Here is a 22839-nt window from a genome sequence, read left to right on the forward strand (position 1 = left end):
ACACAAGGTCCTGTAGGGAAAATAGTCATTATGATGTAGAGTGCTTGGTATTGGGGTACCCTCTCAAAAATATGAACAAATAGACATCCCCAAATCGAAGAGTATTGACTCAGCTTTCTATCTGTGAATGCCCTTAGTGGTGGTGCCCATTCATTTCTAGAATAATATGAGGCATTTGTTGAAGAACTTGAAGGCAAAGCAGGATGATAGTAATTCTGGTGAAATTTACCTCAAACCACACATAGTTTCATAGATTCAGGGCCAGTTTACATTGACACGGTGTCCAAATGAGGGCAAGGTGGTCAGTGTGGGTGCTGTGGCTGTTAAGGTTTAATGCTTATCCTGTATTGATTGTTGACCAGGGACAGTGCTGGGTGCTTCAACGGATTTTGCTTCTTCATTTTTAAAAATAGATTTTTAAGTGTTTTCCTTGATAAACTGGGCTGTTACAGGCTGCAGTGGATTTTTAGAATAGTTGAAATTGGCTTCTTGCAGGAAAAGATGCCTAATGCCAGCCTATCAGTAAGTAGGAGAAAGGTAAAATCTACAGGATGCATCTTCAGAGAAAGAACTCCCAGTGCTCACCATCAGGAGGCATTGACCCCAAAGCTTAAATTCTCTCAGGTTTTACCAAATTTCTTAGGTTCTACTTAGTTGGTAAGGAAGGAAGCTTCTATACCAGGTCATGGGAGTTGTAGTAAGGAGGGAGGTTTTACAGAGTGAATTTTGAGCGAGTCTTGAAGGATGCTTGCCATCTAAAGTGACAGTAAGAAGACTGTGGGCAGAGAGAGTACTGAGTACACTCAGGGAACTTCATTCAAGTGGAGTTGTAGAGAGAATGCAGAGGGTGTTCAGAGAAGTCTGCACTTGGAGAGGGCCTATGTATTATGTTGGGGACTTTGACTTGATCCTGAGGCAGGACTTAATTCTAAAAGGGGGAGTGTGTGTGTTTCATGATCATATTTCATTTTTTTTTCTTTTTTCTTTTATTTTACTCTTTTAGATGTGGGGAGGGGCAGAGGGAGAAAGAATCTTAATCATGCTTCACACCCAGTACGGAGCCTGACATGGGGCTTGATCTCACAAGCTGGAGATTATGATCTGAGTAGAAATCAAGTGTCTGATGCTTAACTAACTGAGCCACCCCACAATCATACTCCATTAAAGAAGATTACTGTGAAAGAAGTATCAAACAAGGATTGTTAGGGAAATATGGAGGGGGATGAAACAGACATTAAGAGAGGTAAGACATGAGCCAGGCCAGTGGCAGGGGAGGATAGGGAGGAAGAACAGCATGGAAGAGAGATTGTGGAATCAGAATTAGTTGGTCTTGGTGATTGATGAGCTGGAGAGAGGCGTGAGGTGGAGTGAGGAGTCAAGGTTAACTTACATATTTCTAACTTGGGTACTTTCAACTGAGGTGGTGAATATAGGAGGGAATTGGAGGCTTGGATGGCAGGCTAATGATTTCAGCTTTTGACATGCACAGTTTTGAGATGTTTTTGAGAATGAATGGTGCTTGGATATTTGGGCTTATAGGATTTGACAGGATATGCCCTGGCTTTACTGATTTGGGAGCCAAAGATGGTTAATTAATAGTAAAAATTGAAGTATTTGTGACACTTCTGAGCATGTATACATGAGAGTGAGAGGAGATGAAGGCCAAACAAGCGTTGAGAGCCAGAAGGAAGGAGAATTGGGGGAGACCGAGAAGGGGAATGTCATGGAAGCCCTGGGAATAGATACTTCACGAGAGGACATGGTCAGTGGTGGCGCATACAAAAGTAAATGATGAGCTGAAGAGTGAGTATTTGATTTGACAGTTAGGCTTTTATTTTTTTTATTTTTATTATTATTATTATTATTATTTTTAAAAGATTCATTTATTTATTTGACAGACAGAGATCACAAGTAGGCAGGAAGGCAGGCAGAGAGAGAGGGGAAAGCAGGCTCCCTACTGAACAGAAGCCTGATGCAGGGCTTGATCCCAGGACCCTGGGATCATGACCTGAGCCGAAGGTAGAGGCTTTAACCCACTGAGCCACCCAGGTGCCCCAGGCTTTTATTTTTTTTAATTAATTTATTTTTTAAAGATTTTTAGTTATGTATTTGAGAGAGAGAGAGCATGAGTGCACTAGCAGGAGGGAGGGGCAGTGGGAGAGGGAGAAGCAGACTACCTGTTGAGCAGGGAGTGTGATGTGGGCCTTGATCCTAGGACCCTAAGATCATGACCCGAGCCAAAGGCAGATACTTAACTGACTGTGCTACCCAGGCACCCCTAAAATAAATTCTTAATTTCAGATCTTTCAGACCACAACAGTAGTATTAATAGTATGATTTTGGGCTTCCCTTCTTTGAAAAGGCCATCTTGTGATTTCCCCCTTTACCTACCCAAGGTCGAGTCCCAGACAGGTAGGTTTCCTTTTGGCTTCCCTTTATGAACCTACTGATTCCTTTCATTTTTATGGGTAAAAGTTTTTCTGCCTTTCTTTCATTAAGGGTATAGCCTATGGGTATCTTGGCGTTTTTCATTTGGAGGCCTCTGATTGGGTTTTCACCTTTTGTGGGTTTCTTTTTCTGTATATGGCTATCAAATAGAAGCATTAGGTTATAGGGGATTGGTAGAATCTGGATTCCTGTTCCAGTTTTGCTTTAGCCTCTGGAAATTTTTCTCATTTTACCTTTTCCTTAGCCATGCACTAAAAAAGATTTAGAAACTTAATCCCAGCAGTTTTGGGAGTTTAGGAGTAGAAAGTTTTTTCTTCCAATCTTCCGTATTGTTCGTGGAACTTGATCGTATTTTCCTTACTTTGTTCTCTATTCCTTTTTAGGATGGAAACTATTCTGCTACTGTTTATCCACCCTTCTTCAGGGTCTTAAATTGCTTATAGATTTATAGAGCTTTAAATTGTGGTCACTTTGGCTGTGGGGTGTCAGTAAATGAGCCCTGGCATGGGAAATTGGACCAGGAATTGAATGTGATATTGGAAAGTCTGCTTCTTTCTCAGAAAATCAGAAAGGTGTGTGTATATGTGTGTGTGTGTTTTGTGCATATGGGTGTACATCACACACATATATATCGCATACACACTCTAATGCACATACACATGTACATGTATATTATACACAATATACACATCTACAAATGACACCTATAACATTATTTATAGTTTGATTTAGTGATTTTGGGAAAGTTGGTTGGTCTGCTTTTGTTAGGCCTTCTTTAAATCTATATGCCTAAAGAGCCTGGGACTATTTCGGTGTTCCCAACAGCCTGCTTCTATTTGGTTTCTTCCTCTGTATTAATAGCTTTATGATCTCTGTCATTGGACCCATAATATTAAATGTGGAATTTCTTCACAAGTAGGCAGAGAGGCCTGCAGAGAGAGAGGGAGGAAGCAGGTTCCCTGCTGAGCAGAGAGCCCGATGCAGGACCCTGGGATCATGACCTGAGCCGAAGGCAGAGGCTTAACCCTCTGAGCCACCCAGGTGCCCTCATTAGTTTATTTTCTAAGACTGTTGTTGTTTTAACTGATGTTTTGTGACAAGTTCCCCTTCTCCACTTTCCTGTGCTGTTTAGACAGTACTTGGTTTTTAGTAGGCTCTTTGGCTAGCTGCCAGTTGAAACTTCTCCACCCTGTTTTTATCCCTCTGAAAATAGCCATCATAGAAGTGTGGGGTTCCCTTTCTGCCTTGAGGGAGATCTCCATCACAACTTACTTTTGGTTGTACGGGTTATTTTGGTGAAGCCAGTTGTAAGCCTTGGTATCGGCAGGATGAAAGAAGGATTTGAATGTATTTGAGCTCCTGTGGCAGCACAGGAACACTTGGGTATGGTCTTCAGCTTAGACTTCCTTAACTAGCATATGCTTTCACTGTCCTTGATCATGAAGATATACAGTGATCTGCTTTCACCTTTACAGACTCTGAACGGCCAAACTGCCATAGTAAGGCCTGAATTAAAGTGATAGATAAACTGAAGTAAGAAGACGAAGGGATCTTAAACTCCGCTTGACCTTCTGCAGTTTCTCTTTCAACATCATGCTCAAATCTGTTTTTCCACTTTATTTTTAACTTTTGGAATAAACAGAAATACTAATGATGCTTTTATGGAACTTAATGAGAAGAAAATGTTTCAGGACTAAAGCCATGACAGAAGTTAAGAAAAATATATATGAGAAAGAAAAGACCAGAATAAACTCTGGATTTTTTTTCTTGGATTAATCAAAAACAAAAAGAAAAAAAATGTTCAGTCTTTGTATCATGAAGTTCTCCTTGGTTCTAAAAACATCTCAACAGCTAAACATTGTTGGAGGTGATAAGCTTTGATGCTTTGCATCTGTCTTTGAGATAATCAGAAACCCACATCTACCTTTCCTTCTCTTTACCCATCTTCATCATACATGAAGGATCTCCTCTGTGCCAGGCTCTGTGCTAGGAGCTGGAGATAAAATGGGCAAGACACAGTCTCTGCCCATAAGGATATTAATGTTCTAGTGAGGAGAAATTGACAAGTGAGTGGGCAATCAAAATACAGTTTCTTGGGATGCCTGGGTGGGTCAGTCGGTTGAGCGTCTGCCTTTGGCTCAGGTCATGATCCCAGGGTCCTGGGATCGAGTCCCAAATTGGGCTCCTTTGGTCAGTGGGCAGTCTGCTTCTCCTTCTGCCTGCCACTTACCTACCTGCTTGTGCTCTCTCTCTCTTATTATGACAAATAAATAATCTAGAAAACAACAACAACAGCAACAACAGAATAGTTTCTTTGTGAATTCTGTGATGGTGTTAAAAGCAAAAGAGGAACACAACAGAGTCTATGTAGCTAGTGTAGTTTTCCTAGAAAAAGTAAAGTGCAAACTGAGATTTGAAGAATGAATGGGAGTTAACTCTTGAAGGAAAATGGGGAGGAGCAGTCTAGCAGTCTAGCAGTCCTGGGAACAGGATTCCTTAGCACTGTGTAGACTTTGATTTGCTGTTGGCTTTTCTCTGATTTGTCTGCTGCCTTTGAAGACTGAACAGCACTGTGCTTTTAGGATACTTTCCTTTCCAAGTAGCAGAATATCGAGGGAAAGTGGAAATAGGAAACTTCCTAAAAATTGGAAATTTCCCTCAAAATAGGAAATTTATTAACTCACATACTGTGGGACTGCTTCAGCATTGGTTCATCATCAGGGACCCACGAGTTTTCCATCTTTCCCCCTTGTCACCCTCAGATTGTGGGCAGTATCTCCTCTCACCTTGGAATGGTTGCTGCCTCCCCAAGCATTGTATAGGAAAGTGTGAAGTAGGAAAACAGTTTCTTTTCCTTCGTCCTTCAGGAAAGAAAACCCCTTCTTGGATCTTCACTTCAAGGCTTCTCCTTACTTTGCACTGGTAAAGGTTGCGTCACCTATTAGCTGGTCACTGGCATGGGGGGTGGAATAACCATGGGCAACTGACTCATCCTGAAGTAGAAGTGTGTGTGTGTGTTTGTGTCTTTTTTTTTTTTTTTTTTTTTTAACCACTTAAGCTTCGTGTCTGATACTAGCTTTTCCTAATTGTGTTTTCTTTGAGAGTCAGGTCCAGATGTATTAGTAACAAGCAATGTAATTTTGACTAATTTTGACTATGGCATTTTAACTTTCCTTGGCCTCAGTTTCCTCCATTTTACAACAAGAGCTTTGTTTTCCATCTCCAAGACCTCTTCCAGCTTTAACATCTGAGGGGTTCATGGGCCGTTTTTTGCTTTCTTTGCTAGAAAAGGAGATTGACCGATGTACCACAGAGGATACTTTCTAACTGTATGAATTTGTCAAGTTGCTTCATCTTCTTGGGTTTCAGGTTCCTCGTTTATAAAATGGGAATATTGTCTAATTTATAAGGTTCATAGGATTTAAATGAGATAACATATGCTCATAATATTATTTTTCTCTTTGGATAAACAGATTTGAGCTGATGTAGGCTGTAGCAAATGATACAGTCCTGTAATGATTCATTACTGGGGAATGATAAATAGTTGCTGAATAGAATTCCTGAAGTACCATTTTAGAAGTTGAAATCTCTCTTTTAAAATGCCCATGAAATCTAGGTGGGATGTGTGAAAGTATGCATCAGAGAGCCACTAGAGTAAAACATGTTGCTTTTTGTAGAAACCTCTGTGTGTGTGTGTGAGCACGCATGTTTTTGTTTGGTTGTTTTTTGTTTTGTGTGTGTGTGAAATTAGACTCTACAAGGAAGCATTTATGTGATTGACTCAAAATTTAGGCTATAAAAACTTGTTCATTCTCAAGCATTTCTTCTTGTTTACCTTTTACCAGGTACTAGAATATTCTTTGGATTATGACAAATAATGAAACCAGTGGTACAGTTTGTTTATTTCATAGACAGTCTTATTTACCTGTGGCAAAGATATGTTGAAAACAGAGTTTTTCTCTAAATCCTGCTCTATGTTAGAGGGGTGCCTGGGTGGCTTAGTCAGTTCAGTGTCTGACTCTTGATATTAGTTCAGGTTATGATCTCAGGTTTGTGGGATCCAGCCCTATATCAGGTTCCAGCATGGAGTCTACTTGTCCCTCTCCCTCTGTCCCCACTCCCCTACTGGTGTGTGCACTCTCTCTCAAAAAAAAAAAAAAAAAAAAAAAAAATCCTGCCTTGTATCACATATGGAAGATTAAATATTAGGGTGCTTTATATAAAGTATCATTTAATAACTACTTATAAGTTTTTGGTCAGGAGATATTACAGAATATAAGTTTTAGATCTTTAAGCAGTTCCTCTTGGCCACATCAAGTTGGAGTTTCAAGGGATGTTAGAAATGGGTCATCACTAGATGGCAGTCTTTCTCTAGTTTAAGTCGTTTATTCCAGGTTTGGGGGGTGGGGAAGCTAGTTTTTGTTCAAGTGCAAAGTTGACAAAGGAATCTTAGGTTAGCTTCTGTAGGTGTATAACCTTTCTGGAATTTAAAATAAAGAATGTTATTTTTAATGTTCTCTAATAGATATGTTGGTAAGCACTAAGTGTGAGATACACTTGAAATGCTGGTAGAAATTGGGCTGTTAAGTAGGGATCTATACTGCCTTACCTATGCTGGGCAATTTGAAAAAAAAAAAAAAAAAACAACTTTTAAATCAGTGATTTTTTAAACTTCTTTGATAACCAGATGAAAACTATGGATCAGTTTCCCTTACAAGTACATATATGTACTTCTCCCTATATATACGTTAAATCTGGAAATTGTGGATTTCTTGATATGTAACCCTGAAACACAAGTTTGTTACATATATTCCCAACACCCTTGTTTTAAATATGTGGGTTTTACATTTATTCTAACTTCTTAAACACTCAAGATCCTCAAAGGATTTGCTAAAACCCTTTGATGTTATTCAACATTATTATAATTAAAGAGAATAGTAGAATCTTAAAGGCCCTAAGATAGGAGAAATAGTTAAGGGCTAGTGATAAGGATGGAGAGAATTCACTAAGATGTTTTGAACTACTACCTGTTAACACCTCTCTGTATGATCTGTATGATTTTACAGTTTATTGACTTAAGTTGAAAGTGGAAGTTAATTGTAGACACTTAGATGTGGGTTGATACTTAAGAGAGTTTGTAACTGATTGTTTCCTATTTTCTAAATGGGAAAGCTGAGGGTCAGAGAGATTAACTGAGTTGCTTAAAGATTTGTAGCTGGTTAGTTACATTGCTAAAACCAAAGCTATGTAGTTAGGCAACTAAAATCCACCTTTGCTTTCTTTGATTTATATTTTTTTAAAATAGGAAGTTCAAGGAACTAGATTGCTAGGGAGGTATTATTAACATGTTACAAATTTCTTAATTTGGAGATTTTCTTCTATTTGTGTTATCTTTTGTGATATTAATATAGGTCTTTGGAAAGGAGAAATGAAGAGAAGTTCTATATAGTAGAAGTAAGTAGGTATGCTACTTAGAAGTATGGTCAAGATATAACTGAATTTGGAACCTGAGAGTTGTCTAATATTGAATACTATCTGCTCATGTCATTTAGATTGGTACATTTTCATTGGTTATTGCTTTTCTAAAAGTGGCAAAGAATATTAGTATCTTCACAGGGAAACCTTTTCCTTTTCTTTGGAAGGGGAAGTTTATGCTTATTTGAGGTTAGTTGAAATGCCAGTGCTAGATTCTTCCCTCCGTCTGTATTTCAGATAGCTCCTTTAGGCAGTTGGTTATTCTATAGTGTGTCTTAATTGTCAAAGTGGGTATTGTTTATAATGTATTTGGAGATCTTATTATTTCAAAAGAAGGAGAATGAATCTAGATTGCTGTGGGTTTTCTGAAGTAAGTGATCAGAATTTTTACTGGAAGCCAAATTTGTATATGTATTATCTGTAGTTACTGCTGAGTTTTGGGCAATGGAACTGATCTGCTGAGGAGACTATACAAGATCAGGGTCATGATCTCTAGTACCTGCAAATGATTCTAGCACCTCAAGGTGTTGGTAATGAAAAATGTGTATTTGTTAAACAAATGTCAGATGTCAGAGAGGTTTTAGAGATAATATTAGTCACTCATTTAGTCAACAGATGTTTACTTATTGCCTACCACCTGTCTGGCACTGTTGTAGAGGTACCGTGGAGAATATGGCAGACAGAATTCTTGCCCTGGAGCTTATAATCTAATTGGGATGGGTTGCGGGGAGAGATAGGCAACAAACCTGGATGATGAGAATGAGAAAGTTGTTTGAAGATACAGAGGATGAATATTACTAGTATAAGAACTGCAAAAATAAAATTCTTGAGGGAAGAAGAGACTTGAAAAAAAAAGTAATTGTAGCTAGAACATTAGAGGACAGAGGGTGGGTGGGAACTAGAGATAAATGAGGTTGGGGAGATACCAGAGGCTAGATTGTATAGGATCTTATAAGCTATGGTAATGGTATGAGATTTTTATTCTTTTGGTGAAGAGAAACCATTAGAAAGATTTAAGCAGAGGGATAACATCTGAATTATTACCTATAAAATGATCTTTATAGATCATTTTAACTGGTGTGTGGAGGGCGTCTGCATGGAGCTGGGGAGATGGGGAGGTGGAAACTTTCGGGAAACTATTACCTTGTGCCAATGATACAGATTTGGACTAGGTTTTTAGTAGAAATGGTGAGATGCAGTCCACTATTAAGATATGTTTTGGTGATTGAGTTTTAGGATTTATTAATTGTTTGAATGGGGTATGTGATGGAAAAGTGGTGGATTAGGAGTAATTCTTGCATTTGGATTTTGACTTGGCAAACTGGAGAGTGCCCTTAGTTGTGATGAGGTTGGTGAGTGGTAGAGAGATTTGGGGAAGAACAGGTTTGGGAGTGGAGATATTTTGGTGATAGATGATTTTTAAATTTGAGATAGCTTTTAAAAATCCAGTTGTAATTGTTAAATAGTAGCTGGATATTTGAGAGTCTAGTGCTCATCAAAGTGCTCTGATTTAAAGGTGTAAATTAGGGGCGCCTGGGTGGCTCAGTGGGTTAAGCCGCTGCCTTCAGCTCAGGTCATGATCTCAGGGTCCTGGGATCGAGTCCCACATCGGGCTCTCTGCTCAGCAGGGGGCCTGCTTCCCTTCCTCTCTTTCTGTGATCTCTTCCCTTCCTCTCTCCTACTGTGATCTCTCTCTGTCAAATAAATAAATAAAATCTTAAAAAAAAAAAGGTGTAAATTAGGAAGTCATTATTATATACATGGTATTTTAAAGCCATGGCATCAGGTGACGTTGCTTGGTAAGAGAGCATAGTTAGAAAAGATATGTTGTTTTAGGAATATTTAGAAAGGGACTAGAGGAGGAGGAGCCCAGAAAGGAGACTGAGAAGGCTTGTCTGTGAAAGGATAAAAACCACACTATTGTGGTATCACTGAATTCTAGAGAAAAGATTGTTTCAAGAAGGAAGGTGTATCATATTACAGCAAATGCTGCTATTAGGTGGAACACGATGAATGTTAACTATTGGGAGGTGAGGAAGCCACAGAAAGGTTTGCTGGAAGGGGAGCAGAGAAATAGGATTGTTAGCTGGAAGGAAATGTGTAGGTAAGGACAGTTTCTTTAAGTCCTGTTTATATGCCCATGAGAATGACTTAGCAGACTGGGGGAATGTATGCTGTAGAGGATGGATAAAAGGGAATAACTGAAGGCATAAAGTTCATGAGACAACAAGAAAGATTGACAGATAAGAGCTTGAAACGCTTTTTCCATTGTTACAGGAGTTACCGAGGTAAGAAGGTTGGTTGATTTTAGTGGGAGAAGAAATATCTTTCTGTTTGAAATGTGTCGTCACATCAGCAGCTGAGAGTGAGAGTAAGAGAGGGGATGGACAGTTGAGGAAAGGACAAAGTAAGGTTCTCACACATAGTTATTGAGGTTACAAAGTGATTTTGTGGTGGTGGTGGGGGGGGGATAGTTTTAATAGTATTATCTAGCAATATTTATTGAATGCCCAATGTAGATTTGTGCTTATATAGCTAAACAGAGTCAACCCAGCCCAGCTGTGTTTTTCTCCAGCAGCATCAGCTTTTTGGGTATAGTTATGGAGTGATTGGGTAGTGGCTTTATACAAAAGTGAGTTTTTCTAGGGAAGTTTCAGAAAGAAAGTTGCAAAGGAGTTGTAATTCAGTCTTTTCATTTTATGACAATAATTCTGTGATGAGTACTGTCAAATATTTAAGTATTTTTGAATGGATAGGAAGCAAAATTTCTGTTTTCCTAAAAAAAAAAATACTCATCTAGAATTGAATCAATGTTAATATAATTGGATTATTCTGTGCTTAACGTACCTTCAATATGAAATCTCCAAATAAATTCACTTCTGGGTTTGTAATTCTGTTTCTCTTTCTTAAAAGTAAATCTGGTGTAATCTTCATGCGATTTTTTTTTTTTTTTAAAGGTCTGTCTATGATGGTGAGGAACATGGACGATTCATGGAGAAGCTTGAAACTCGCATCCGCAATCATGACCGGGAAATTGAGAAAATGTGCAACTTTCATTACCAAGGCTTTGTGGACTCGATAACTGAACTGCTGAAAGTGAGAGGGGAAGCTCAGAAACTCAAAGTAAGAAGGCTCCAAGAGGGACTTGTTTCTCTGTTCTGTGCTGGGGTTTTGATTAGCATTAAAGGAGTAGGGAGTTGTATGTTTGTAGTAAAGAAACTAAGGAAGGAATTTGTACTAAAACATAGATAATTGGGATTATTTTAGCTAAAAAGAATACTCTTCTAAGTTAAATTTTAGTTTGGATGACTGCATGTGGATTAGAACCAGCAACAGAATCAGTAACTGTTCATTTCAAATAGAAACCCAGTTGATTCTTCATGTCATCCATGTACTTCCTTGCCAGATAAAAGCATCATTGTAGGATGACAGGGTTGTAGGGCATGACATGGTTGTAGAAGTCTTTGCAGCAGAGCAACCAAGGCCACAGGAAAACAAATGAGTGGTAGTTGGGGGATATCTTTTACCAAAGCATGGAAATTCTTTCTTGATATGACAGATTCGAATTCAGGAAGGAGACCAGCCATATTGGTCCGTTCCCTTATCTTAGATAATTGACTTTTCTTATTGATCTTAAATTTGATAGCTTCACTAAACTCTTCTGTTATTTCTAATAAGTTTTGTGTGGACTTCTTTTGAGTTTTCTATGTAAACACTCTTATGCTCTATAAGTAATAACAACTTTTTTCTTTCTTTCTGGTCCTTATGGCTCTAATTCCTTCCTTCCTTCCTTCCCTCCTTCTTTCCTTCCTCCCTTTCTCCCTCCCTCCTTCCATCCCGTGTTTTACCTTCCCTACTCCTTTCCCTCCCCCCCTTTTTGCTTTTTTCTCTTTCTCTTTCTTTCTTTCTTTCTTTCTCCCACTCTCTCTCCTTCTTTCTTTTTCTTCTTCTCCCCTTCCTCCTCCTTCTCCTATTGGAATTTGGATTAAAATCCCAAAGGAATTTTCCTGGGGCATGGGGTGAACTTGATAGTGAGTATAAAATTCATAAAAATAGAATACATTGGTAAGAAAAGTAAAGAACTGATTTTATGGAGAGGGAAAGTGGGTTAGTTAAAGCTACAGTGATTTAAAAGCAAATTTGAGGTGGCTTAGTTGGTCTGACTCTCGATTTCAGCTCAGGTCATCATCTTGGAGTTGTGAGATTGAGCTTTGTGTTGGGCTCTGTGCTCCGAGCAGAGTCTGCTTGGGATTCTCTCTCCCTCTCCCTCTCCCCCTTCCCAGTCTCTAAATTAAGTAAATAAACTCTTGGGGCATCTGGGTGGCTCAGTCGTTAAGCCTCTGCCTTCGGCTCAGGTCATGATCACAAGGTCCTGGTATCAAGCCCTGCATCAGGCTCCCTGCCCAGTGGGAAGCCTGCTTCTCCCTCTCCCACTCCTCCTGCTTGTGTTCCCTCTCTTACTGTCTCTCTCTCTCTCCCTATTAAATAAATAAAAGCTTGAAAAAAAGATTTAGTGGCTCAGTAGGTTAGGCCGCTGCCTTCAGCTCAGCTCATGATTTCAGGGTCCTGGGATCGAGTCCTGCATCGGGCTCTCTGCTCAGCCGGGAGCCTGCTTCCTTTTCTTTCTCTGCCTGCCTCTCTGCCTACTTGTGATCTCTCTCTGTCAAATAAATAAGTAAAATCTTTAAAAAAAAAAAAGATTTATAAATAAATAAACTCTTAAAAAAGAGCTAATTTGACTGTAAAACCTAACCTGCATGAAGCTCTCAAGCTTTTTAATATGTTTTACTTAATGTAAAATTTTATCTTTTGCTGCACAAATATTAATGTGTTTGATTGCGGGATCCTGTCCTATTGTCCATTGGGTAGGGGTGTTATGTAATATACCGTATGTACCATATCATCTTTACAAAATCTCCAAATTTCTGAAGTCTAAGCACAGTGGGTCCCAAGGTTCCACATAAGAGTCTATGGAGCTGTACAACAACTGTCCAACATTCTTAAGAAGTATATTATTGCCAGCACAATTAAATCTCTCTTTTGTATCCTTACTTGCTCCCTTTACCCTTTCCTCCCAAAGTAATGATTCTTCTGATTTGTTATTACTGTGTTTAATGCTTAACTACTTTAGTTGAAATTAAATTTAACCTGCTTTTCATTCAGTATACCAACAGTAATCTCAGATGAATGAAACAGATAAGTGTAAAATGCAAAACCATCCAGGAACTGATAGGAAGTGCAGATGAATGTTTGTATGATTTGGGGAGTGAGGAATACATTTCTAAACAAAATTCCTAAAGCCAGAAAGAAAAAAGTTGGTAGATATGACATTAAAATGAAAGAATCTTTTCTACATATAAGGTAAAGATTAAATATAAATAATAAATAAGAACTATTTAAAGATACATTTGCCGAAATGACTAATATCTGTAACATAGAAAAAAATATGTATAAATTAAAAGGAAAAATATGAACATTCTAATAAGAAACAAATATATATTAATATACAGTGTATGTAAGAAGAAATACAAGGGAACTCTACAATTTATAAAATTAAAGGAATGGAAGCGCAGTAAAATGCTGCCTAATAAAATGATAGAGATGAGAAAAATGATATTTAAGATTAGAGATATGATACTAGTCAACCAGAGTATGCCTGGTTGGAGTGTAGATTGTTACAACCTTCGAAGAGAGCAATTTTATTTAGGAATACTTAAAACTACACATTGTTTTGAAGACTTACTCTTTTTTTTTTTTTTTTAAGATTTTATTTATTTTGTTTTATGCCCGCAAGGGTTGGGGAGGGGCAAACAGTGGAGGAGAGAGAGAATCTGAAGCAGACTCTGCACTGAGCACAGAGCCCAGTGTGGGGCTTGATTTCTCAACACTGAGATCATGACCCAAGCTGAAACTTAATGGTGGCTGGCTAAGCCACCCACAGTGCCCTAAGACTTATTCTGAGACTATAGATGTATGTGTAAGGGTATTCATATGATTTTTTTAATGTATAAAGCTTTTATTTTATTTTATTTTATTTTATTTTATTCATTTTTTCCTCCCTCTGCCCTCTAATGGGTAAAACTTTAAAATGTCCCTAAAGTCATTTAGTAGAAGATGAGTAAAATAGATCATGATACATTCATTGAAAAGAATAATAAACTACGGTTTATTTTAGAAGGATATCTTACATGAGAAAGTATTAGAAATGTTTTCTTAATGTATAAAGGTGTTAAAAAGTATGAACAATTTGATTATATTTTAAATAAAAAGTGCTGAATTTGGGGGGTGCTGAAATGGACAATTGAGGCTTCAGATGGACAAAAGCATCTGAAATGTTTGAAAGCCAAGGTAGGGGGCTCCTTCCAGGAGCTGTGTATGCTGTTTGTCCTCACGCAGCCATCCCAGCTTTCCATTCTCCCCTCAAGCTGTTCTTTTCTGTGTTACTTGGACGTGTGTATTCCAGACTTCTCCCTCTGCTCCCTGGGCCCCCTGTCCCTGACAGGCGACCCAAAGTCCTGTCTCTGGTTACCGAAGTAGTCACGTGGTAGAGTTCCTTCTTGGCGTACTGTCACTGAACAGTGCCCATATAATGCTCACCAGTTGCTGGTATCCCTTGCTGGTTGGTGCTCTTCTGCTCTTCGTTCCTCCAATCTGTTTCAAGTTGCAGATTCCTTCAGATTACTCAGGTTGCCCCTGAGAGAAAGCATGACAGGGAGACTACCGGTTCTGGGTGTTTGCTGCAGGCTCCCGCTCATCTCCTCTGAAACGTGAGGGAATCAAGTCTAGCAGCACACCCTAGAGTGGGGGTCGGGGGCTGGGAGGGGGGAATTCAGCCTGGGTTAGGAAGCTATGAAAATTAGGGATTCTTGAGCTGTATTAAAGAGTTTAGAAAATGCAAAAGGTTGAACATTAACTACTGTCAGTACTATTTTAACATAACAAGGAAAAGAAACTACACTCTCTAGGATGCCTGCTATTTCTTTTGATTCATAGTATGTATATTATCTCTGTCCATATTTATATTTTCTGCATCAAGAGAAGTAGCAAGCTAGATAGGCAATATACTTTCTTTTCATTTTTATGTTAAAATACTAATGAAGTGGTAATTATCTTCTTATTAGAGGCATTTGTTAGGCTCCTATGGAGTGTTTTAGAACCATTGTTTGCAGAAGGTCAAATTGGTGGGTGATAGTATTTTTTTTTTTTTTAAGATTTTATTTATTTATTTGACAGAGAGAAATCACAAGTAGATGGAGAGGCAGGCAGAGAGAGAGAGAGGGAAGCAGGCTCCCCGCTGAGCAGAGAGCCCGATGCGGGACTCAATCTCAGGACCTCGAGATCATGACCTGAGCCTCAACCCACTGAGCCACCCAGGCGCCCCTGGGTGATAGTATTTTTAATAAAAATTGAAAGAGATAGAACAGAACAGAATGGAAAGCAATAAAGTGTATTACATGTAGTGAGGATGAACACTTTCTTGAGAAGTTTGTTTCGGGTGTGTGTGTGTGTATGTGTGTGTACACACATGCACGCGTGCCATATACTTTTGGACTGGTTGCAATGTAAAATGTTCTCACAATGAGTTTGAGGGAAAAAAAATATTAGATGTGGTGTCTTTTGTAAGGTAAATAAAGTAGACACTGATTTTGAATTTAGTAGTATTTATGCAAGGTTGAATTTTATGAGCTCTCTAGTTTAGTATTAAACAACTGATTATTCTTCTTTTTTCTTTTTTAAGATTTTTAAAATTTGTTTGACAGACAGAGATCACAAGTAGGAAGAGAGGCAGGTAGAGAGAGTGGTAAGCAGGATCCCTGCTGAGCAGAGAGCTGGATGCTGGGCTCTATCCCAGGACTCTGGGATCATGACGTAAGCTGAAGGCAGGTGCTTAACCCAGCGCCACCCAGGCGCCCCTAAACAACTAATTATTCTTGAATAAATACTCTGAAAGGGGAGATAGCAGTACATTATTTCAAGGCATGCCACCCCATTTTTATTCACATTACTTAAAAGCTTTTTCTTATAGTAAGCTGATATTAATCCCGTGTTCTAGTAACATCCATTTATTAGTTTAAGTAATAGGCACTATTTTTAGACAGCATCTTTCTTCTAATAGTGCTTAGATATTTGATGGAGAGCTGTTACTTAGGTATGGTGTACAGTGTATAGTGTCTAGGTATAGTAAGTGTAGTGTCTCCAAATGAATATTTCCTCCTTCTTTGGGCTAAGATATCCTTTATTTTCCATTTGTGTGGCTTTGGGTCCTTCTCCAAACATACTCCCATCTAATTGTGTTTCAGTTTGTCAGTAGTCTTCCTGAAACATGACATCTGAATGCAACTCTCACACTGTGGTCTAATAGCCTTACCATTGCACTTATTCTAGACCAAGGATCATCAACCTATATTTTGCAGGCCAAATTCAGCTTGTCTCGTGTTTTTTTATCAGTGAAGTTTTATTGGAATGCAGCAATGCCCATTCATCTGTAGTTTGTTTCTAGCTGCATTTTTGCTACAGTGGCAGAGTGGAATGGTCACAAAAGAGGTTATCTACTTAGACCTTTGCAAAAAGTTTCCTGACCTCTGCTTTAGACAGTGCTTCTGTTGATGTTGTCTTAGGTCAGCATTTGAGCTATGTCACACTCTTCCTTTATACTGAGTTAGCTGTCTAATACCATGTGTTTCACATATTGTGCTATTAAATAAATAGTAAAGAGGGAATTTGAGGGTTTCTTCTCTTTCTGTTACTTTATAAAGTAAGGTTAGGTTTTGTTTTATCTGTGGAAGGAGGTGCACATGATAATTGGCTCTGAAAACAGTAGTCCAGGTGTAGTATGTAGTTTAGGGCAAAGTTTTCAGACATGTGTTCTTGAAAAACTAGTTTCTTAAGATGATCCTTAATAAGAGGGTATTATGTTAAAAAAAGTCTGGAAACATTGTCATGATATCCCCTTATTGGGTATTGAACACGTAGAATATTAAAGGCTTCAAGAAGTCCTGAATAGGGGTGCTTGGGTGGCTCAGTGGATTAAAACCTCTGCCTTCGGCTCAGGTCAGGATCCCAGAGTCCTGGGATTGAGCCCTGCATTGGGCTCTCTGCTCAGCAGAGAGCCTGCTTCCTCCTCTCTCTCTGCCTGCCTCTCTGCCTACATGTGATCTCTGTCTGTCAAATAAATAAAATCTTTAAGAAAAAAAAAAAAAAAGACGTCCTGAATAAACTAACCCGTTGAGTAGACTATTCCATACATATTTGGGATGTGTGTGTGTGTGTGCGCGCGCGTGTGCGTGCAGGTGTGCACCTTTGTGTGCATGTGCAGAGTACCTATTAACCAGCATTTCTTTGTGTGCTAAGGGATGTAATAGGAAACACTGGGCTAAGGGAATGCCTTCAAAGTGTAAGGAATGGCAATTATTGGTGGAAGGGTAGAAAGCCTCTATTAAAGTAAGCTTTAGAAGTTAATATTGCTCATGCTTTTTTTTTTTTTTAAAGATTTTATTTATTTATTTGTCAGAGAGAGAGCGAGAGCGAGCACAGGCAGACAGAGTGGAAGGCAGAGGCAGAGGGAGAAGCAGGCTCCCTGCCGAGCAAGGAGCCCATTGTGGGACTCAATCCCAGGATGCTGGGATCATGACCTGAGCCGAAGGCAGCTGCTTAACCAACTGAGCCACCCAGGCGTCCCAATATTGCTCATGTTTTGATAATATCTGAGCTGCTCAGGAAATTACTGTTCTGTGTAACGTAATTTTTTTATATCAGTCAAGTATCTGAAAGCGGATATCAAAAAACTTTGTACTAGTTCCTTTATATTACAAACTCTAGATAAATTTTAAGGCTTGTTTACATAATTTTGAGTATCTGATGGAGAGATTAATTTAGAAAAATGGGAAAGTGGAAATATTAGGAACTGTTAATAATTAATGATCCAAAAAAATTAAAATAAAAATTTTTAAAGATTTAGTTTAGTATTTATTTGACACAGAGAGAGAGAATAAGCAGGGGTGTGGGTGTAGGAGAGGGAGAAGCAGGGTCCCTGCTGGGGGAGCCTGAGTTGGGGTTCCATCCCAGAACCTGTGGTCATGACCTGAGCCAAAGTCAGATGCTTGACCAACTGAGCCACCCAGGTGCCCCAAGATAAAATATTTTCCAAAATTAGGATAATAAATAGGGAAGATTTGGCATGAGTTAAAAACTTCAGTTTATACCCAAGGTTTTCAGTAATACAGTGGTGAGTTGAGGAATAGTATCTATGACAAATTTGTTCTTTGTACACATAATGGAGATGGTGAGATTCTTTGGGTTATTTTTTCCATTTTTTTTCTCCTTTCTTTCCAAAATTAAAGTGTGATCTTTAGTTGCTATTGTATCTTAGTTTGGAATATTCTAAGCCGAACACATCATTCACTAAATTTTTCTTTTTGTTGTTCAAAAATCATGCGATAGAAAACATTAGTAGAAAAGTTGATATAATTTAGACCTGAGAGAATGCCATTAAACCAAGATGTGTTGGAGAACCAAAACTATCTGAGTAACTGAGTTTAGTCTTTTCACTTAAATGTGATCTTACATAGCAGTTGTCTAAATGTTTGTTTTTTATGAATTTAAATTGTCTTTTCTCCACAGAATCAAGTGACGGATACTAATAGAAAACTGCAACATGAGGGAAAGGAAGTAAGACCATTTACCTTTTGAAAAAATCTTTTCTGTTTCCTGTTATTCTCTTTTGATGACTGCATTCTTGATATAGTGGCTTGTAAGACTGTCAGGAGTTTGTTGGAGGATCTTGGACATTAATTGTTGCTTCCCCTAATATTTCTCTGAATTATATGAATATAGCCACTAGAAAACTTGGTGAGGGAAGTTGTAGATTTCTTCACTGTTTTTTTTTTTCCTTTTTTTAAAAAATTGTGTTATGGTAGTCACTATACAGTATCATTTGTTTTTGATGTAGTGTTCCATGATTCATTTTTGTGTAAAATACCCAGTGCTCCGTGCAATCCGTGCCCTCCTTAATAGCTATCACCAGGTGGACCCATTTGCCCATCGCACTCCCCTCTGACACCTTCAGTTTGTTTCCCAGAGTCCATAGTCTCTCATGGTTCATTTCCCACTCCAATTGCCCCCCTTCATTTTCCCCTTTCTTCTCCCAATGTCCTCCATGCTATTCCTTATGTTCCACAAATAAGTGAAACCATTTTTTATGATAATTGAATTTCTCTGCTTGACTTATTTCACTCAGCATAATCTCCTCTAGTCCCATCCATGTTGATACAAAAGTTGGGTATTCATCCTTTCTGATGGCTGAGTAATATCCCATTGTGTATATGGACCACATCTTCTTTATCCATTTGTCTGGCGCTTTGCGCAGTTTGGCGATTGTGGTTTGCTGCTATGAACGTAGGGGTACAGATGGCCCTTCTTTTCACTACATCTGTTTCTTTGGGGTAAATGCCCAGTAGTGCAATTGCTGGGTCATAAGGTAGCTCTATTTTTAATTTTTTGGGGACCCTCCACACTGTTTTCCATAGTGGCTGCACCAATTTGCATTCCCACCAACTCTTCACTATGTTATTAAATCGTAAGTAGTCATAATACAACCAGTGCTCTTCCCTCTGTCTGGAATGCTCTTTCACCAATATTCTCCCACTTCAGACTTTGCTCAGATGTTCCCTCCTTAATGAGTTCTTTTATTTGAAATTGCAGACTTACTTTTACCCGTGTGTTCTTTTTACTTTTCTTCCTTTATTTTTCTCCACTGCACCTATCATGCTCTACGATTGTATATTTTTAGTTGTATGTTTGTTTTTTGTCTGTCCCCTGCCATTAGAAATTAAGCTCCACGAAATAAGGAAGTTTTGTTTTATTCATTGTCATATTCCCTCTACCTGCCTAAACAGTGACTGGCCCAAAGTGGGTGCTCCATAAATATCTGTTAAAAAAGTGAATCAGTGATTCTATTAATTGATACAATCACCGTTTAAACCATCACAGTTTACAAGATTTTTTATACCCTTTTTCTCACTTGATCCTCTTGACAGGCCTGTCACAGAGTCAGGTCAGGTATTATCACTGGTTATTGGTGAGGAAGCTAAAACAGATGATTTGCTAACAGTTACATAGTAATTGGCAAGGCTGGGACTAAAACCCAAGTTTTCTGACTTGCAGTCCATTACTGTTCTCTGTATCATGTACCTTTTTTATCAACTAGTAATTATTTAATGTTTAATTTTAATAATTTTTAAGATTAGCTTTTGATTGTTTTATCAGTGACTTAGAGCAGTTCTCTTTTGCTCTTTTTTCATGGAATCCCGGTAGATAATGTGTTTAGTGTAGGTTTGGGATGAATACTACAAGAGGCTTATGTAGATTATTGCTTTTTGAAAGTTTGTCTCACATATTTGAAATTATGCGGAATGCATTTTCTTCCAGTTATACTGTGGTACAACTTCAGATGGAAGCCTTTAAAACAGCTATGGGAAGGAAAATGAATTTTCATTAAACTGGAACTCTTGGAAAAGCCATAACTTCTAAGCGTGTGGTTTATTTGTTAAAATAGAGATTTAGTTGAAGATAATTTTTAAGACTCAACTGAAGCTATATACGGAGGATCGTTTCCCTTGAGTCTAGCATTAATGAAAGAAGCAGAGGGTCTTCTCAGAAGATTTGATGAAACCATAAATGTTGAAGAGTCAGAGTAAAGTTTGGAGAGAATCTGCAAATTTTTTCTTTTCTTCTGAATAGCTCCTGGATTTGAGGATTTCATTTCAGCTAGCCTTTTCCAATATAGTATGTATCTTGGGGAGAAAATGGGCAACCACACAGGAATGTTTTACTAGTTGAGAAGGGCAGTTTCTTAGTTCAGTTGGCAGGTCTTTCTATGAAACTGTCTGGGATTTTCTGATGAATTGAACACAGGGTGGAAAAATGTGACTGAAAGCTTTTTATTTACAGCTACTGGCATAATTTGTTTTTTTTTCCTCTTGCCAAGCTGGTAATAGCAATGGAAGAGCTGAAGCAGTGTCGACTACAACAGAGAAATATTTCAGCCACTGTTGATAAGTTAATGCTGTGTCTTCCAGGTGAGGAACTGGAAATGGATTAGAGTTCTTGATGCAGTTCCTTTAGCTTTAGTAAGTTTCTCACTTTCTCTAAATAATGCTTGTGTGCTCTCTTTTCCCTTTTCTTTCAAGTCCTGGAGATGTATAGCAAACTGAGGGATCAGATGAAAACTAAAAGGTAAGATTTTTTTTTTTAATTGAACATCTTATCTTGAATTTCTGTTAATTAGGATAGTTTTAAGGTCCATATTTAGCATAACCTATCATGAAATAATTAAGTCCATATAATATCTTCTCTACCCTTTTATATATCTGCTGATTCATCCTGAGACTTATTTACATGCTAGTATGGTATGCTAATATATTTTGTCATGTATTATGTTTAATTAAAAAAAAAAAAAACAACAAACCCACTACTCGTAGTTTGGTTTTTAGAAGACCTGATCTTTCAGGGGTAAAACATAACTTTTAGTGATAGTTGATTTGAGTAACATGCTTTGGTTTAGTATTGTAGTAAAAAAAATAGTTACTGGTTCTGATATAGGGATGAATTAGTCTGGGTTCTTCACTGAAACAGAATCAGTAGAGTGTGTGTGTTTGTGTGTGTGTGTGTGTGTGTGTATATATAGAGAGAGAGAGAGAGCGCGCGAGAGCATGCGCGTGCGCGTGCGAGAGATTACTGGTTTATTGATCTTGGGGAATCGGTTCACATGGTTACAGGGGCTGGCAAGTCCCAAATCTGCAGAATAAGGTGGTAGGATAGGTGTCAGAGAAGAATAAATATTGTACCCTGAGTTTGAAGATGGTGTGCTGGGAGAATTCCTTCTTCCTGGAGGAGTCAGTCTTTTTCTGTTAAGGTCTTCAACTGATTAAGTGAAGCCCCCCTCAGTTATGGAGAGTAATCTTACTCACTCTAGTCTACTGATTAAGGGTCAAGAGTTTCATCTAAAAAAACACCTTCATAGAAATATCCAGAATAATAATTGACCAAATATTTGAGTACCATGACCTAGCTAAGTTGACACATAAAGTTAATCATCACGGGGCAAAGTCAAGATTAAGTTTAGAGGATTACTCTCCTGTGTGTTGTTTTCCTCTGGATTTATTTTGCAGGAAAGAATGTAGTGACTCTTTCACTCTTCTTCCCAAGCTAGAGTCAGCATCCCACCCTCTCTACCGTGGAGTGTACTGCAGTATGATGGGGTGTGTGAAGCTGTGATAAACAAGACATACCTTTCTGGAATGTTGATTTTCACCTAGGTTTTGAGGGAAAAAGTATAGAATTGAAATGTGATATTGAAATAACAATAGAAATATTGTGACTAAAAGTTTAAATTTTCAAGAATTTTAAAGCCTAAAGCATGAAGCATCAAAATTTTTTGAATTTCTTAGACTCCCTTCTTTTCCCCAAGAGGATATGTTCACATACAAGAACATAGGTAGGACAGTATGAAAAGTTCTGTTCAGTGAGATATGAATAGTATTATTTCCCTGATAACCTTTTAGTGAAATTCTAGAATTACAGAAGTTTACAGTGAAAAAAAAAAAAACAACTGTGTACCAAGTTCTCTGAATTAAGATATTAATAGTTCTCCAGTTTTGATTCATATATATGTAAATATATATGAAAATAGATAAACATGTATGGACAGAGAGAGGTAAAGATAGACATTTTTAAAAAAAATTACAGATAAAACTTAAGTCCCTTTCCTTAGCTATATTTCTTTCCCTACTCCTGTAAGGAAACCAGTATCATAAATATGGTGTCTTTCTAGTCCATGTTTTTAATGTCTACAAATCATATATTGTATTGTATTTTTAAAAACATTTACATGGGGCGCCTGGGTGGTTCAGTGGGTCA

The 22839-nt window shown here is 38.1% G+C and overlaps 1 protein-coding gene across 4 annotated transcripts in view; it reads left to right on the top strand.

Moving 5' to 3' along the window:
• EXOC6B (exocyst complex component 6B) overlaps positions 1-22839 on the top strand; it is a 616111-nt gene that overhangs the window by 72501 nt on the left and 520771 nt on the right. For all 4 annotated transcript variants that reach the window (XR_009405326.1, XM_059405853.1, XM_059405856.1 and 1 more), the window contains exons 2-5: positions 10881-11046; positions 18544-18591; positions 20909-20999; positions 21111-21156. Coding sequence is in view for 3 of the 4 variants with exons in the window: in XM_059405853.1 (XP_059261836.1) it covers positions 10881-11046; positions 18544-18591; positions 20909-20999; positions 21111-21156 (351 nt within the window). In the remaining variant the exon portion in view is untranslated. The remainder of the gene's footprint in view (positions 1-10880; positions 11047-18543; positions 18592-20908; positions 21000-21110; positions 21157-22839) is intronic.

The sequence above is a fragment of the Mustela nigripes genome, chromosome 7, assembly GCF_022355385.1.
Source record: "Mustela nigripes isolate SB6536 chromosome 7, MUSNIG.SB6536, whole genome shotgun sequence".
Taxonomy (NCBI): Eukaryota; Metazoa; Chordata; class Mammalia; order Carnivora; family Mustelidae; genus Mustela; species Mustela nigripes.